Source organism: Bombina bombina, chromosome 2 (assembly GCF_027579735.1).
Source record: "Bombina bombina isolate aBomBom1 chromosome 2, aBomBom1.pri, whole genome shotgun sequence".
NCBI lineage: Eukaryota > Metazoa > Chordata > Amphibia > Anura > Bombinatoridae > Bombina > Bombina bombina.
Window position 1 is genome coordinate 1,272,304,212 of NC_069500.1, and position 20,002 is coordinate 1,272,324,213.

The following is a 20,002-nucleotide window of genomic DNA, read 5'->3' on the forward strand; positions in this document are numbered from 1 at the left end:
TGTGTCAAACACGTGAAAGCTTCAGTAATTTTGATAGCTTCTGCGTAGTCTCGCAGAATGGGTATGAATATTTAGTGGAGATATCGTCTCTCTCTCCTTGGAGATTTCATCTGAGGAAGGACATTCTAATCCAGGGTCTTTTCCTTCACCCAAATATAATTTCTCTGAAGCTGACTGCTTGGAGATTGGACGCTTAGTTTGGTTTAGGCGTAGGTTATCTGAGTCGGTCATTGAGACCATTTTTCTGGCTTGTAGCCTGTTTCTTGAAACATTTACCATAGGATATGGTGTAAATGTCCTTATGGTGTGAATCCGTAGGCTACTCTATGAGTAGCGTCAGAATTCTTAGGATTTTGCCTTTCTACAGGAAGGTCTGGAGTTTTGTCAGTCAGTTCTCTGAAGGGTCAGATATCTGCATTTTCTATCTTGCTGCATAAGCGTCTGGCGGACGTGCCAGATGTGCAATTTTTTTGTTCAGGCCTTGGTCAGAATCAGGCCTGTGTTTAAGTCTGTTGCTCCTTCTGGGAGCCTTAACTTTTGTTCTTAAAGTTTTGCAGCAAGCTCCATTTGAGCCATTGCATTCCATATATATTAAGTTTTTATCTTGGAAGGTTTTGTTTCTTATTGATATCTCTTCTGCTCGGAGAGTGTCTGAACTCTCAGCTTTGCAGGGTGATTCGCCTTATCTTATTTTTCTTGCTGATGAGGCGGTTCTTTGTACTAAGTTAGGTTCCTTTCTAAAGTGTTTTTGGACAGAAATTTTAATCTGGGATTTGTTGTTCCTTCTCTTTGTTGTAGTTCTTATTTTCTGAAGATCATTTGTTGCACAACTTGCTGGCTGTGTGCGTGCTTTACAATTTTATTTACAGGCTACTAAGGATTTTCATCAGTCTTCTGCCCTGTTTGTTTGTTTCTCTGGGAAACGTAAGGATTAGAAAGCTTCTGTTACTTCTCCTTCCTTCTAGTTGAGAAGTATAATTAGTTTTGCTTAGGAGACTGCTGGACAGCAGTCTCCTGAGAAAATTACAGCTCATTCCACTAGGGCTATCTCTTCTTCTTGGGTTTTCAAATATAAAGCTTCTTTGGATCGGATTTGCAAGGCTACAACTTGATCTTCTCTGCATTCCCTATCAAAATTTTACAAATTGTTTTTTTTTGCCTCGGCTGAGGTTCTTTTCGAAGAAAGGTTCTTCAATCAGTTGGTTCCTTTTGTTTAGGTTACCTGTCTTGTCCCTCCCTAATCATCTGTGTACTCTAGCTTGGGTATTGATTCCCAACAGTAATTGATGATTCCGTGGACTCGACGTGTCTTAAGAAAGAAAACAACATTTATGCTTACCTGATAAATTTATTTATTTCTTGACACGGTGAGTCCACGGCCCTCCCTGTTTTCAGACAGTTTTTTTATATAAACCTCAGGCACCTCTGCACCTTGCGTTATTTCCTTTCTCTTCTTTTTCTTTTGGTCGAATGACTGAAAGTTGTGGGAAGGCAAGTGATACTTAAGAGCTTTGCTGTGGTGCTCTTTGCCTCCTCCTACTGGCCAGGAGTGATATTCCCAACAGTAATTGCTGATTCCGTGGACTCACCGTGTCAAGAAAGAAAGAAATTGATCAGGTAAGCATACATTTTGTTTTTATTTGCAAACTCTGGTGGTAAGAAGTAGGTGGTAATAGAGGTGGGATGAAAGAATTATATTGAAAGTAGAAAATAGACATATATGGCTAGAAATCAGAGTAAAATATATTTCTGCTTTGCAATTGTGGTCAGAAGAGTAGAGATTAGCATAAACATGTGGCATATAAAGTTAGCCATGGTGCAAGTTTTCCTCCATTGCCATTCAATCATGTGGGAATATTTCCACAATAGTGTGTCAGTTTGTGACAATGAAAGAGTTGAGAGGAGATGGGTCTTAGGGCCTGATGATCAAAGGATTCTCCAACTTGGAGAGTAATTGTATTCCTGACTTCACAGCAGCTGAACTCACTGGATGCTGAAAAGAAAAAGGACGGAACTCTCCAGCACTGCAAGATCTCTCTTATTTTTGTATGTGAAGGAGAGACAAGCCCAGAATATTTAAATACATTTAGATTAAGGTCTAGCAGTGATTTACCAAAATGCTGATTATGTTTTTAAAGTTTCTGTGTTACTTTTATCAAATTAGGATCATAGTTTTGTATAATTTTATATATCTTTTACAAATTACATTGCACTTTGTATTTGCTCTATTGTAAACTAAAACTGACATTTTTAGAAAGTGGGAGGGACAGTGCAGTCCCCTGGGCTAAATGGGGGATTTCCCATGGTATGTCTGAAGCTCTTTTACAATTCCTGTGAAATTATGTAAGCATTTTAAACAAGCTGGGCTCACTGATTTGTCTCGCCAGCTGTATGCTGGGGAAGTTTCCTCAAGATTTACAATACACTTAACTAACAGAAAAGGAATATATACTAAAATATAGACAAAAGTGAGTTAAATTGTAGTGAAAACATTTCAGTTTAATTTGCAATTGATGCAAGCTGAAACGTTATATTAGCCCCAGAGCTTTATTACTTTCTATGGAAGGCATCTCACATCTCTCTGTGACTTCCAGGTTCCGCACTTTTTCTTCAGTGAGTTCAGGGAATTTAGTGAGTTCAGTCCCTGTGAAGTCTGCACAATAATTTATCTCTAAAACAAAAAATGATTATCTGTCCCATAGAAAGTAATAAAGCTTTCTGGGAAACTGAAGCTGACAGTTTTATTTTAAACAGAAGAAATGCAAAGTACAATGTAATTTGAAAAAAAGATATACATAAATATAGAAAGTATAATCCTAATTTGTTAAAGTTACACTATGAAAGCATAATCAGAATTTGTAAAATCACAGTCCTGAATACATTGTTGTATACAAAATAAAATACAAAACAGAAAGTGCAAAGTTTAAATGTAATAAAATTTAATATGAAGTGTAAAGTAATATAAAATACAAAGCACAAAATGTAAATGCAACAGAACTTTCATGCCATACAATTCTATATTGCACTTGGCTTGTCTCTCCTTCACATACAGAAATGGAGGGAATGCTCCTTGGAGAAGTATAGCCACATCTGCCTTTTGAAAATGTCACTAGGGATCTCTCAGTGCTGGAGGATTAGTTTAGATTATCTGAGCAGAGAGGTATTGATCATCAGGCCCTTAGAGAGAATGCAAATTGTGAGTCTATGGATTTTAGGATTCTTTTCTATTTTTTATACGGGTTTGGGATGGGATAGGAGTAGTAGGCATAATGATGCTGTAAATTAAGAGATGGTGGTAAGGAAGTGCACATATTGCAGAGTGAGTAAAATCAGATCAGGAGAGTTGCCATCTTTGTGAGTGGGAGATTCAGTCTATTGTTAAAAGCTACAGGAAGAGGTAAGCTGGAAACGTTTTGAAACGGAGGCAGTGGTATTGTAATTGGAATATTTAATTTACTAAGAATGATAGTAGGGACATCAGAGGAACTGTGCTGACTTCAAAAGAGAATAAGAGGGAAGAAGTAGGCAAGTGTTAAATGGTGCAGTGAGGCGAGAAAGAGTAGGAAGGACTGGACAAACAAAATATGGGGAGCTATGGAGGTGAATTTAGGAAACCACACAGAATTGTTGGGTGGCATGATGAGAGGTCAAATTTTGTCACTTTTCTTTGGCATTTCTACAGCTTATCTTTCCATATTTTTGACAACTTTTTCCTATAATTAAAAATGTGGTATTAATGCATCGTTAAATTGCAAGTGAAAACAAACAGCCCTGAATTTACCTTTTCATTTCATTTTCTTCTTTAGCACAAACTGGCACAGATGTTGTTCTGGGGGCAGCAAGGTGTTTCCAAAAACACCAAAGCAGCCTTAGAGTGGTATGAAAGAGGTGCTTTGGATAGTGAAGACCCAATTTTAATGTACGACTATGCTGTACTTCTTCTTAAGGTAGGTGGTCTAGTCCCTTATTCATACATTATTATAGTGTTGGTCATAAATATTATTTAATTTAGCATTTTTATTTATTCTTTTCATTTGGACTTGAGGAAATAAGATATATAATTTTTTACATACAAAAATGTTCATCAGTTTACAATGATAGTGTGATTCTTCATAAATGAAATTAATGCACCTTTGTCCCCGTTATTACTATTATTATTATTTTTATCAATTATTGGCACTCTTTGCACACCTATTGTATGTTCTGTTTAGATCATATTACTTCAACTGTTGTCCTTAAACAAACACACTCTCATTTCCACTATTTTATACAATTTGAATTTAATTTTTTTTTACATGATGATGTCATTTGTTTTTTTATGGTTTCAGGGACAAGGTATAACAAAGGACAAGAAACTGGCACTGAAACTCATGAAGAAAGCTGCTGCTAAGGTGATAATGAAACTGTAACTGATTTGCGTTTTTACTATGCATAATTTGTAAACAGTTTTATTTTAAAGACATGGGGGCCTATTTATTAAAGCGTCAACTGAAAATAGGCTTGAATTCCGTGTCGTATTTGTCGCGAGATTAATCCACCGTAGTTATCAAAGCGTCAAGATCGGCAAATGTTGAAATTTGTGACATAACATACAATCCCGCAATCTCAATCCGACTCAGATCGATGCTTGCGTCATTACAGATGTTTTGAATTCAGATTCAACTCTATTTGACCCTTTTCCCAATTTATCAAACATTTAACAGGTACGCTCGCGTGTATTCCGACGCAGCGTACCTAGTTTTCAATCCGCCACCCTTGAGGTCACGGATGCCATAGAACTCAATGGGAGTCTGAAAACACAGAAAGCTTATGTTCGATGCTGCAAGAGAATGAAGTATATCACATAATAAAAGTAAATTAGAAACTCTATTAAAATTGTATACCCTTTCTAAATTAAACAATATTATTGCTTCACATTTGGTGCAGTAGTAGATATAGGGATAAAAGTGAAAAATACATTACTACTTATGGATTATGCTACAAATTTGTGTCTCATTACAAAGCAAGGGTACATTATTTCTACAAATTTGAAAAGTTTTGTCCCAAACTTGTCGCACTAATAGATATAGAGATAAAAATGAAATAAATACACAACATAATATAGCTAACTTCCTTTTTATTTTTTGTGAAAAATCTATGTGCATGTTTAAGCCATGTAATACAAGTCCCACTCTCCACTTGTATTGCAAACTCCTAAACAACCCACACATTAGTGAATTTTTCAACCACTTTTGATTGGAATATGCATAATCACATGATTTATGACATCAGCCAATCTGATTCAAATATACATTTTAAACTATCACTAATGAATCAAATTGCTAGATACTTGTGTCATTGATCCCTCATCAGAACTTGTAAGTGCCATTTGTTACATTGTGTATTATACTTTGAAAGTATGTATATGTGAAATAAGAATTAAAGATAAACATTGATGCGGACATAAGGACACACAGTGTAATATTTTATACAATGATTTTAAAATTCAAATTGATGTTTGATTCAATATAATCTTAAGGTGATAGCTCAAAGGGATAGCCCACCTAACATTAAACTGTCATAATTCAGATACAGAAGAAATTAAAATCACCTCTTTACTGTCATGCTATTTATTGTGTATTTCTTCCTTCTCTTGAATTTCTTTTTTGAGTAAGAAATGTCATCTTATATGCCAGCCCATTTTATAACACCCGTGAAGGGGTGTTTTTTTTAAACTAGATTGCAATCAGGAGGGGTTACACAGGTACAGAGAGAAAACTAGCCCAGCTCTTAAAATATCCATTGATTGCAAATAAATACATATGATACTCTGATTACATGTTATATTCGCAATTATTCCTGCTCAGAATAATAATACATTTACACTATATACATAAAGTGGTATAAATAAACACAGAGATATGAAAGACAACATTGTTTAGAACAAAAAAAGGAATTTAGGGACATGTAAATATGTTTTCAAAAGATTTCTGATATAACACACACACACACACATATAAATAAATAAATATATAAATATATATATATATATATATATATATATATATATATATATATATATATATATATATATATATATATATATATATATATATATATATATATACTGTAGATATATAGATACAAGTATGTGCAAAGATATATGTACAAATTCTAGCATTAATAATCATTTATAAAAAAAAAAACATGAGATAAAAGCATATCATGACTTCTAAAAATACAAATACTGTACACATTAATTTTTTTGAAAGTAACATATCACAGATTTTTTTTGTATAACAAATAAATATAAAAATAACTTCCTATTAGATATTGTTTGTTGAGGTACAAATGTAGCTATTTCTTGGACATTTAAGAAATGAAAAATAAAAGATTAGCTTTAGAGAAATGTGCTTGTTCATGGACAGTAATGAAATGGTATAAATAAAGTTGGGAAAAACCCAAATAACTGCTACATCGATGACTATTAATTAACAACAGTCCAATGTTCATTGCACCGTACTTGACACGCGTGTTTTTGAAGTTTTTTTTATAAATTAGGGTATCATATTCAGATCCTCGTCAGCGACGTCTGGTGAGCGTATTGACGCCAGCGAATGCACTGAGATTGATGCTTTGATAAATATGCCCCTTAGAATAAAAACTAAAGACTCTTTCAAAAAGGAAAATCTTATTGTAGAATTTTATGCTATTGTGAAGATACTGTCATTCATATTCTTTCATAAATAAAAGCCTTAAATTCATTTTATATGGTACAGCTAGTAGGTCTGGTTGTAGCATTTTTATGATCTCTGAAGGGTAGTATATGCAGGAGAAATTTAAGGAACAACTTCTTTACAGAAAGGTTGATTGATTCATGGAATAAACTTCTACAAGAGATGGTAATGACAAACACTATGGGGGACTTGAATAATGCCTGGGATAAGCATAAGTCTATCCTACTAAATAAGTTTATACTTTTAGGAAATATCGGGCAGACTTGCTGGGCCTATGGCTCTTATCTTCCGTCCAAATCTATGTTTCTATATGTTTATCCCAGTGGTATTCTGAATCAATGTGGACAGGATTAGAGTTTTTCTGACCACAATATCACACCGTGTTTTTAAAAGGTACTATCCTAACCTATATGGCCAGAAAACATGTTAAAGGGACAGTCTAGGCCAAAATAAACTTTCATGATTCAGATAGAGCATGTCATTTTAAACAATTTTCCAATTTACTTTTATCACCAATTTTGCTTTGTTCTCTTGGTATTCTTAGTTGAAAGCTTAACCTAGGAGGTTCAAATGCTAATTTCTTAGACCTTAAGGCCACCTCTTTCAGATTGCATTTTAACAGTTTCTTCTGTTAAGTGTGATCAGTCCACGGGTCATCATTACTTCTGGGATATTACTCCTCCCCAACAGGAAGTGCAAGAGGATTCACCCAGCAGAGCTGCATATAGCTCCTCCCCTCTACGTCACTCCCAGTCATTCTCTTGCACCCAACGACTAGATAGGATGTGTGAGAGGACTATGGTGATTATACTTAGTTTTATATCTTCAATCAAAAGTTTGTTATTTTAAAATAGCACCGGAGTGTGTTATTACCTCTCTGGCAGAGTTTGAAGAAGAATCTACCAGAGTTTTGCTATGATTTTAGCCGGAGTAGTTAAGATCATATTGCTGTTCTCGGCCATCTGAGGAGTGAGGTAAACTTCAGATCAGGGGACAGCGGGCAGATGAATCTGCATAGAGGTATGTAGCAGTTTTTATTTTCTGACAATGGAATTGATGAGAAAATCCTGCCATACCGATATAATGTCATGTATGTATACTTTACACTTCAGTATTCTGGGGAATGGTACTTCACTAGAATTACACTGTAAGAAATACATAAAGCTGTTTAATAACTAGAGATTATGATTAACGTTTTTGCTGGAATGTAAAATCGTTTTCATTTGCTGAGGTACTGTGTGAATAAATGTTTGGGCACTATTTTTCCACTTGGCAGTTGCTTAATCTGTTTTTCTGACAGTTTCTGTTCTCCCTCACTGCTGTGTGTGAGGGGGAGGGGCCGTTTTTTGGCGCTTTTACTATGCATCAAATATTTCAGTCAGCAACTCATTGTATTCCCTGCATGATCCGGTTCATCTCTACAGAGCTCAGGGGTCTTCAAAACTTATTTTGAGGGAGGTAATTTCTCTCAGCAGAGCTGTGAGAATTATAGTTTGACTGAGATAAAAAACGTTTATTCTGTAATTTGTTTCCTGCTTTCAGAATTTGTTATCTTTGCTAATGGGATTAAACCTTTGCTAAAGTTGTGTTGTTTACAAGGATTGAGGCTATAACTGTTTCAATTTATTAATTTTCAACTGTCATAGATCTTCTGTGCTTCTTAAAGGCACAGTACGTTTTAATATTATTCTAATTGAATTGTATTTCCAAGTTGCAAGTTTATTTGCTAGTGTGTTAAACATGTCTGATTCAGAGGATGATACCTGTGTCATTTGTTGCAATGCCAAAGTGGAGCCCAATAGAGATTTATGTACTAACTGTATTGATGCTACTTTAAATAAAAGTCAATCTGTACAAATTGAACAAATTTCACCAAACAACGAGGGGAGAGTTATGCCGACTAACTCGCCTCACGTGTCAGTACCTACATCTCCCTCTCAGAGGGAGGTGCGTGATATTGTAGCGCCGAGTACATCTGGGCGGCCATTACAAATCACATTACAGGATATGGCTACTGTTATGACTGAGGTTTTGGCTAAATTACCAGAACTAAGAGGTAAGCGTGATCACTCTGGGGTGAGAACAGAGTGCGCTGATAATATTAGGGCCATGTCAGACACTGCGTCACAGGTGGCAGAACATGAGGACGGAGAACTTCATTCTGTGGGTGACGGTTCTGATCCAAACAGACTGGATTCAGATATTTCAAATTTTAAATTTAAACTGGAAAACCTCCGTGTATTACTAGGGGAGGTGTTAGCGGCTCTGAATGATTGTAACACAGTTGCAATACCAGAGAAAATGTGTAGGTTGGATAAATATTTTGCGGTACCGACGAGTACTGAGGTTTTTCCTATACCTAAGAGACTTACTGAAATTGTTACTAAGGAGTGGGATAGACCCGGTGTGCCGTTCTCACCCCCTCCGATATTTAGAAAAATGTTTCCAATAGACGCCACCACAAGGGACTTATGGCAAACGGTCCCTAAGGTGGAGGGAGCAGTTTCTACCTTAGCTAAGCGTACCACTATCCCGGTGGAGGATAGCTGTGCTTTTTCAGATCCAATGGATAAAAAGTTAGAGGGTTACCTTAAGAAAATGTTTGTTCAACAAGGTTTTATATTGCAACCCCTTGCATGCATTGCGCCGATCACGGCTGCAGCGGCATTCTGGATTGAGTCTCTGGAAGAGAACATTGGTTCAGCTACTCTGGACGACATTACGGACAGGCTTAGAGTCCTTAAACTATCTAATTCATTCATTTCAGAGGCCGTAGTACATCTTACTAAACTTACGGCGAAGAATTCAGGATTCGCCATTCAGGCACGCAGGGCGCTGTGGCTAAAATCCTGGTCAGCTGATGTTACTTCTAAGTCTAAATTGCTTAATATACCTTTCAAAGGGCAGACCTTATTCGGGCCCGGGTTGAAAGAGATTATCGCTGACATTACAGGAGGTAAAGGCCATGCCCTGCCTCAGGACAAAGCCAAAGCCAAGACTAGACAGTCTAATTTTCGTTCCTTTCGTAATTTCAAAGCAGGAGCAGCATCAACTTCCTCTGCACCAAAACAGGAAGGAGCTGTTGCTCGCTACAGACAAGGCTGGAAACCTAACCAGTCCTGGAACAAGGGCAAGCAGACTAGGAAACCTGCTGCTGCCCCTAAAACAGCATGAATTGAGGGCCCCCGATCCGGGATCGGATCTAGTGGGGGGCAGACTTTCTCTCTTCGCCCAGGCTTGGGCAAGAGATGTTCAGGATCCCTGGGCGCTAGAGATAATATCTCAGGGATACCTTCTGGACTTCAAATACTCTCCTCCAAGAGAGAGATTTCATCTGTCAAGATTGTCAACAATCCAGACAAAGAAAGAGGCGTTTCTACGCTGCGTACAAGAGCTCTTGTTAATGGGAGTAATCCATCCAGTTCCACGATCGGAACAGGGACAGGGGTTTTACTCAAATCTGTTTGTGGTTCCCAAAAAAGAGGGAACTTTCAGACCAATCCTGGACTTAAAGATCCTAAACAAATTCCTAAGAGTTCCATCGTTCAAGATGGAGACTATTCGGACAATTTTACCTATGATCCAAGAGGGTCAATACATGACCACTGTAGATTTAAAAGATGCTTACCTTCACATACCGATTCACAAAGATCATTATCGGTACCTAAGGTTTGCCTTCCTAGACAGGCATTACCAGTTTGTGGCTCTTCCATTCGGATTGGCTACAGCTCCAAGAATCTTCACAAAGGTTCTGGGTGCTCTTCTGGCGGTACTAAGACCGCGGGGAATCTCGGTAGCTCCATACCTAGACGACATTCTGATACAAGCTTCAAGCTTTCAAACTGCCAAGTCTCATACAGAGTTAGTGCTGGCATTTCTAAGGTCACATGGATGGAAGGTGAACGAAAAGAAAAGTTCACTCGTTCCACTCACAAGAGTTCCCTTCCTGGGGACTCTTATAGATTCTGTAGAAATGAAGATTTACCTGACAGAGGACAGGCTAACAAGACTTCAAAGTGCTTGCCGCACCCTTCATTCCATTCAACACCCGTCAGTGGCTCAATGCATGGAGGTAATCGGCTTAATGGTAGCGGCAATGGACATAGTACCCTTTGCACGCTTACACCTCAGACCACTGCAACTGTGCATGCTAAGTCAGTGGAATGGGGATTACTCAGACTTCTCCCCTTCTCTGAATCTGGATCAAGAGACCAGAAATTCTCTTCTATGGTGGCTTTCTCGGCCACATCTGTCCAGAGGGATGCCATTCAGCAGACCAGACTGGACAATTGTAACAACAGACGCCAGCCTTCTAGGTTGGGGTGCCGTCTGGAATTCTCTGAAGGCTCAGGGACAATGGAGTCAGGAGGAGAGTCTCCTGCCAATAAACATTCTGGAATTGAGAGCAGTTCTCAATGCCCTCCTGGCTTGGCCCCAGTTGACAACTCGGGGGTTCATCAGGTTTCAGTCGGACAACATCACGACTGTAGCTTACATCAACCATCAGGGAGGGACAAGAAGCTCCCTAGCTATGATGGAAGTATCAAAGATAATTTGCTGGGCAGAGTCTCACTCTTGCCACCTGTCAGCAATCCACATCCCGGGAGTGGAGAACTGGGAGGCGGATTTCTTAAGTCGTCAGACTTTTCATCCGGGGGAGTGGGAACTTCATCCGGAGGTCTTTGCCCAAATACTTCGACGTTGGGGCAAACCAGAGATAGATCTCATGGCGTCTCGACAGAACGCCAAGCTTCCTCGTTACGGGTCCAGATCCAGGGATCCAGGAGCAGTCCTGATAGATGCTCTGACAGCACCTTGGGACTTCAGGATGGCTTACGTGTTTCCACCCTTCCCGTTGCTTCCTCGATTGATTGCCAGAATCAAACAAGAGAGAGCATCAGTGATTCTAATAGCACCTGCGTGGCCACGCAGGACTTGGTATGCAGACCTGGTGGACATGTCATCCTGTCCACCTTGGTCTCTACCTCTGAAACAGGACCTTCTGATACAGGGTCCCTTCAAACATCAAAATCTAACTTCTCTGAAGCTGACTGCTTGGAAATTGAACGCTTGATTTTATCAAGACGTGGATTTTCTGAGTCAGTTATTGATACCTTAATACAGGCTAGGAAACCTGTTACCTGAAAGATTTACCATAAGATATGGCGTAAATACCTATATTGGTGTGAATCCAAAGGTTACTCTTGGAGTAAGGTTAGGATTCCTAGGATATTGTCTTTTCTACAAGAAGGTTTAGAAAAGGGTTTATCTGCTAGTTCATTAAAGGGACAGATCTCAGCTCTGTCCATTCTGTTACACAAACGTCTGTCAGAAGTTCCTGACGTCCAGGCTTTTTGTCAGGCTTTGGCCAGAATTAAGCCTGTGTTTAAAACTGTTGCTCCACCATGGAGTTTAAACCTTGTTCTTAATGTTTTACAGGGCGTTCCGTTTGAACCCCTTCATTCCATTGATATAAAGTTGTTATCTTGGAAAGTTCTATTTTTAATGGCTATTTCCTCGGCTCGAAGAGTCTCTGAATTATCAGCCTTACATTGTGATTCTCCTTATTTGATTTTTCATTCGGATAAGGTAGTCCTGCGTACTAAACCTGGGTTCTTACCTAAGGTAGTTACTAACAGGAATATCAATCAAGAGATTGTTGTTCCTTCTTTATGCCCAAATCCTTCTTCAAAGAAGGAACGTCTACTGCACAACCTGGATGTAGTCCGTGCTCTAAAATTTTACTTACAGGCAACTAAGGAATTTCGACAAACGTCTTCTCTGTTTGTCATTTACTCTGGGCAGAGGAGAGGTCAAAAAGCTTCCGCTACCTCTCTTTCTTTTTGGCTTCGTAGCATAATTCGTTTAGCTTATGAGACTGCTGGACAGCAGCCTCCTGAAAGAATTACAGCTCATTCTACTAGAGCTTTAGCTTCCACTTGAGCCTTCAAGAATGAGGCCTCTGTTGAACAGATTTGCAAGGCTGCAACTTGGTCTTCGCTTCATACTTTTTCCAAATTTTACAAATTTGACACTTTTGCTTCATCGGAGGCTATTTTTGGGAGAAAGGTTCTTCAGGCAGTGGTTCCTTCTGTATAAAGAGCCTGCCTATCCCTCCCGTCATCCGTGTACTTTTGCTTTGGTATTGGTATCCCAGAAGTAATGATGACCCGTGGACTGATCACACTTAACAGAAGAAAACATAATTTATGCTTACCTGATAAATTCCTTTCTTCTGTAGTGTGATCAGTCCACGGCCCGCCCTGTTTTTAAGGCAGGTAAATATTTTTTAATTTATACTCCAGTCACCACTTCACCCTTGGCTTTTCCTTTCTCGTTGGTCCTTGGTCGAATGACTGGGAGTGACGTAGAGGGGAGGAGCTATATGCAGCTCTGCTGGGTGAATCCTCTTGCACTTCCTGTTGGGGAGGAGTAATATCCCAGAAGTAATAATGACCCGTGGACTGATCACACTACAGAAGAAAGGAATTTATCAGGTAAGCATAAATTATGTTTTTTCACCACTAGAGGGTGTTAGTTCACGTATTTCATATAGATAACACTGTGCTCGTGCACGAGAAGTTATCTGGGAGCAGGCACTGATTGGCTAGACTGCAAGTCTGTCAAAGGAATTGAAAAGAGGGGCAGTTTGCAGAGGCTTAGATACAAGATAATCACAGAGGTTAAAAGTATATTATTATAACTGTGTTAGTTATGCAAAACTGGGAAATCGGTAATAAAGGGATTATCTATCTTTTAAAACAATAACAATTCTGGTGTAGATTGTCCCTTTAATATAACAACTAAGTAATTCATGTTTTGTATTTAGGGACAGAATGAAGCTCTTAATGGTTTAGGATGGTATTACCATAATTTCAGAAACAATTACGTTAAAGCTGCAAAATACTGGAAGAAAGCATACAGAATGGGAAATGTGGACTCTGCTTTTAACCTTGGAATTATGTATCTACATGGCAAATATCCAGGGGAGCAGCAGATAAATGAGGTTAGTCCAATTACATATTTAATTATTGTATTAATTATGATAAGGTTTAATGACAACATAGATCAGATGAATGATATCAGTCGGTTAAAATATCTATAACACATGTTTTCAGGAAATCTTAATATCCAGGATGACAGGTTTGAGCATCACCATTATTATTATTTCAACATTTTGGTATACAACCCCAGCACTATTTTATACACAATTCATAGTAAATTTGAGCCTGAAATAATAAAGTATTTATAAACTAATCTATAATTATAATATCTGTAGTGAACACTGACATATGGTAGCTATTAATCTTCAAAGAAAAACTTTGTATACGTATATATTGCAAATACTGCTGCCATATAGTGATCAAGACACAGGAACGCTCCTGAGCCTACACAGGAACGATCTTCAACAAGGATATTAAAAAGATTACAACCTTTTTTGTATCACAAAAAATTGCACATACAAAAAAACTGTAGACATTAACAATAATAGATCACATTTTCATTAAATGGTTATGAAATGCAAAAAGAAAAACTTTCATGATTCAAATAGAACATGCAATGTAAAAAAAAAAAAAAAAGTTCTGTCATCAAATTAATTTTGTTATCTCTGTGTCCTTGTTGAGGATCGTACCTGTGTAGGCTCAGGAGCGTTCATGTGCCTTGATCACTATATAGCAGCAGTATTTGCAATATACGTATACAAAGTTTTTCTTTGAAGATTAATAGCTACCATATGTCAGTGTTCACTACAGATATTATAATTATAGATAATAGATTAGTTTATAAATACTTTATTATTTCAGGCTCAAATTTACTACAAATTATGTATAAAAATAGTGCTGGGGTTGTATACCAAAATGTTGAAATAATAATAATGGTGATGCTCAAACCTGTCATCCTGGATAATAAGATTTCCTGAAAATGTTTTATAGATATCCTTAAATCCTTGCCCTAGTATAAGGGATCATCAATAATTCTAGTCCTGTCATAGATATAAAACCTTTGACTCATGAAATATTTTCTTTCATAGGATGGTGAGAGTCCACAAGAATATCACAGTGCTTACTTTCCTTGTCCACTAGGGCAGGTCTTCTTAAACTTGCAACCCTTTTTTATGCGAGAAATGTTTACGTGACCTTGGGTATATAAAATAGGTATACTAATCAAACATTTATGATAATAAATCATACTCATACTCGCCCGTTCATGCTCATACTCGCCCCTTCCATGCTCACTCCCCTGCACCTTCCATACTCCCCCCTTCATATTTATACCCCTTTCATAGTCCCCCATCATATTCATACTTCCCCTTCAATGTTCATACTCCCCCCTTCCATGCTCATGCTCACTACCCCTTCCATGCTCACTCCCCTGCACCTTTCATACTCCCCCTTTTTATTCATACCCCCTTCCATACTCATACTCCTCCTTTCCATGCTCATACTCCCCCTTTCCATGCTTATACTCCCCCCTTCCATGCTCACTCCCCTGCTCCTTCCATACTCCCCCTTCATATTCATCCCCCCTTCCATGCTCATACTCTCCCCTTCAATGCTCACTGCCACTTCCATGCTCACTCCCCTGCACCTTCCATACTCCCCCTTCATATTCATACCCCTTCCATACTCATACTCACCCTTCATACTCATACTCCCCCTTTCCGTGCTCATACTCCCTCCTTCCATGCTCACTGCCCTTCCATGCTCACTCCCCTGCTCCTTCCATACTCCCCCTTCATATTTATACCCCCTTCCATGCTCATACCCTCCCTTCCATACTCATACCCTCCCTTCCATTCTCATACTCTCCCATGAGTTACTAATTGACTCATCTGTGCTTGTATATGGATATTCATAAAATCTGGTTTGTTTCCTACATGCAAGGAAAGAAAAACTGAATAGCCCTGGTCTTGGAGATTTTGATTACGTATTAAAGTCTTTGGGGTAGATTTAAAAAGCAGCGGATGCTGCAATATATCCCAGTAGTTTCAGGTTCCCCTGAAGCATAAGTTAAGAAGCAGCGGTCTTTAGACCGCTGCTCCTTTACTCATACGCCACCTCTGAGGCGGCGGACAGCAATCATCCCGATCAGATTCGATCATGATTGACACCCCCTACTAGTGGCCGATTGCCTGCGAATCTGCAAGGGGCAGCATTGCACAAGCATTTCTCTAGAATATTGTCATTTTTACAGTATTTACATTCACTGATTTAAAAGCATAATTTTCTGGTTTGGCGTGATCTACATCTGAATACAAGAAGATGACAATGGGGCCGATTATCTAAACCTCGCTAGATTAGACTGGGTTTTTTTAAAAAAGGGACAGTCCCTGCAAATGGAGAGATGTCTCATATTGAAATTAATGGAGCTCACTGGAATGGGAAACTTTGCTGTGTAAGGTGAAGTTAGAAGTGAGCAGGGTGTGCACTTTAAAAATAAAATCCTGGGGGCGGAGCTAGCCATCAAAGGAGTAAGACGTGCCTTGATAGAGCTCCTGATTATTTATACTTTAAAACAGCCTTTAATTATGTAATTTCTTACAAAAAGCTATGGGCACTAAGATTTTCAAAGGATAACCCCACTTATTGAACTCAGAGATCGCCAGAAGCGCAGAAAATTTCAGAAGACTCAGTTCCTTGACCTGAGGATAACCACGCGGTATTATACACCACGGTCTGGGGAGTTATGGAACAATGTGGATTATAAGCAGCAATAACCTTATGAAGCAGCAGCTCTACTCCTATACACTACAATATCGCTCAGTATATATGCCCACAACACTATTTATTTAGTGAGTCTTTTATACCATTGTTGAGCGAATTTATGCCCAAAATGGCGGAGATCATTCTACTTTTGCAACAGCTGGGAGGCAAGCTCGACACGCAATTCCTCTTACTAAGGGCAGAAATTATCTCTGATCGGAGTCCTGCGAGAGAGGAGAGTGGTTTTAGCAAGAGGAGGTCACAGTGTATAAATAACCTCAGTCGCATAACATCAGCCGGCCCTTCCTCATTAACACTGCGTGAACCCGAAAACAGCTGTGATCTGATTTGCCCATGCACGGGCGCTCAACATTCTGCTTGTTTGGACAGTGATGTTCGGTCGCCACGGCAGTCATCTACCCCAGTAGAGAGACCCGCTTCATGCTCCGGCGGCGATGGATGTTCAGAGGAACTGGGGGATACAACTAATCCTGTGGTGTATAGCACCGATAGAGACACTTCTGACAGCTTTCTAGCTATTGGAGCTAAACCGCTGGAATCCAGACAATTAGAAGGCTCTGGTACCCCACAACGCGAATGGCCAGCAACCTGGAGAGTTGTCAGAGACATGGTTGGATACTTTGTAGGACTTCATGTTTCCCTTTTTTCCGAGTCCGGTATCGGCCGTACCTACCCATATACTCCGCGGAATTTGAAGTTTCATGTACCGGTGGGACTTAGAACTGGAGTGGGGTAGTTGTTCATCCATTTTACCCTGCCATCGGAATATACTAGTTCTCCATTCCATAATGGACTGCTCTCTAGATGACGAGTTACTGCTCTGAACATTGGGGAACTATACTATGTTCTTTATGATTAACACATTTTTTCAGGGTCTGCTTGCTATGCTTTTTATATCAGTTTAACATCACATGTTCTCTTAATATGTTTGTATCTGTTCTGAGACCCTCTTTAGCTAAGTACAAAGGGTTTGTTAAAGATGTTTATGATTATATATATTTATACTATTTATGTATGAGATGCATAGCTAGATACTTGAACTTGTGTACATAGTCACATAATATTTTTTTTTCTTTTTTTATGAAAGTTACTATACCGTTAGGCATGAGGCTATGGAACTATGCATTAGATAAAGTAGTTTATATTAATACTTCACCAATATCCCTGTGCAGTTGCCTCCTATAGATCTTACTGAATCTGTGCTATCTAAGTAGGGTGATCCTGCAGTATGCTCAACATATACAGTAGCAATATCTGCATATAGGTTAGGTGATCCTTTGTTCTCTCTGCTACTGAGATTGCTTCTGTTATGCCTAACCATTTATTGTTAACAATATTCTGCATTTCTTTTTTATTTCACACACTATATCGGGATATATGTTTCAACTTAATAGGAGATGCACATCTCAATGGCCACTCTAGCATACAGCCCAAAGCTCTTAGACAGAGGATGGTTGACAGACTGGTTCTCAGTTCATTTTGCTACATACTGCTTGTTGATATCACCCTGAGATATTCTACTAGTCGTACATGAGCGTTTTTTTTATTTTTGATGACATTTTTATTTCGCGCATATGTATGCTCTTAAATAGGATCCCATCACATAATGTCAGTTAGGTATGTAGAGTAGCCCTTCTAGATCTTGCAATCTACAATCTACCCTAAGTATTGTTATATACTTTATGTTTACTATAACTTCTTATAAGCTTACATATGAGGGATATATAGCTTTTTCGGGACATTACCTTCTCAGTACATACAGGGAAATCCCCCTTTCTCTGAAAAGTGAGAGATTTATGTTGAACTATATATTGTGTAATCTATATACAGCAGCATATACCGTTATATTAACCACATCTCTCTCATTGCTCATCTAGATAATTCCAACCCAACCATACCGTGTTTGATAGGGTTATAACTTGTCGGCTTCATATCCTGCTGCAAAGAATTGGCTAAATTTATTTTAGAATCATATTTTCTTTGACAACTATGTGACAAATTTCACTTAAATTAGCTCATCTTTTAATATTTTAGATACTATGCAACACTATAATTTAAGTCACATGGGAATCATATTAAAAATTGATAGCCTATATACCATAGCTGGGTGAGCCTGGACTAGTTACAGTAGTTCACTCCTTTGCCAAGGAGTACCCCGCCCTCTTATTATAATGAGTGCCTTTATAACCTTAACATCCTAACAACACTTTATGCTCATAATCAGGGTTAACAGAGACTGTGTTTATAATAACCGTTTCACTCCCACTTGCCTCAAACAGTTGCCCCTTGGAACATTCTTTATACATGTGCCATAGACAGAGACATAGGACTAGAAAATTTCTCCCTCTTCTCTTCTCTCCCAACAACCATTTCCAAATTACTGGAGATGCTCTCTCACATATACACTGGAAGTTGAAACTTTTCATAGCTAGAGCCATGCCTTTTCACTAACAGTTAGGTTATGGTTTCTGTTTATATGCCTCAAGCTAACGGGAGTACTAGGTGTGCGAAGTTTATATTTGTCTTATGGTTCTGTGTTGGTACTGTATTGCATAAGATTAGCTTATTTATAGTTATTACATGCATATTAATGTCTTAGTCCTATGTCTAAAGTTGTTTATGTGATGTTTAGTTTTGGTAGTTCATATATGGGGAATATCCCTTATAAGGCTCACACTATATCCATGCTGCACCGTCCTTTATATTATTTCTCAATTGTCATTTTATTTCCATCCACCACCTCTATGTGACCCCTCTCTTCCCTTTCCTGCCGGCATTCATTACCTGTGGGTCATACCCCTTCTCCTTTTTCCCACATCGCCGATAGCTGGCATCTCCCCAGGAGAGGGGTTCATATAGCAGTCCTTTACTTCCCATATACACTTAAATATCCTCCCCTGTTCCCATTATTTTTAGGAAACTACCCTTACTTTTGCATCTCCTAACTTGAATTTACTCATGGCATAAATGGAGGATTAGAGTGACCAGAATCAGCTTAAGAGATGGGGCATCCATACGAACCCCAGCATGATATTTAGCTAAGATATATGATATTGTATGTTGGTCAATATATATGTATGACTATTTTGCTGACATTAAATCAGAGCACCTTCAACTATTAAGGTTTACGGCCCTGTAGTCTTTATCTCTCTAGCATCCTGGTTGGCTCCGCCCTCCATCCCCCCCTATTTCGAGCGGCTCTTGCCCGCTGCAACCCCCCACACACAATCAGACCTCTGAGAGGTCGGATAAAAGCCAATTCCCTACCTCGTATCATTTATAGTTTATAAAGTACCTCTCATTTTGAGGTAGGGATCATTAATTAATTATATAATTTAAAAATCTAGGTTTCATAGATATATGTTCCAGTCACCTGTGTTTCTTATATATGGTTTTACATTTTCTCTTCATGGTGGCAGAAGTGGTGCTATAACACATGTCAACTGTTACTATACTATCCATATGGATATATGTCACCACTACGGGCTAGACAATGTTTGAACACCTGCTTCATTAGTATGCCTATGTTTTAGCCTACATTTATTTCTTGTTTGGAAAAGT

The 20,002-nt window shown here is 38.6% G+C and overlaps 1 protein-coding gene across 1 annotated transcript in view; it reads left to right on the forward strand.

Annotated features, from left to right (window-relative positions):
- Positions 1-20,002, forward strand: part of SEL1L3 (SEL1L family member 3) — a 327,791-nt gene that overhangs the window by 103,467 nt on the left and 204,322 nt on the right. The window contains exons 13-15 of the mRNA XM_053704078.1: positions 3,807-3,947; positions 4,329-4,391; positions 13,546-13,722. Of these exons, the coding sequence (XP_053560053.1) occupies positions 3,807-3,947; positions 4,329-4,391; positions 13,546-13,722 (381 nt within the window). The remainder of the gene's footprint in view (positions 1-3,806; positions 3,948-4,328; positions 4,392-13,545; positions 13,723-20,002) is intronic.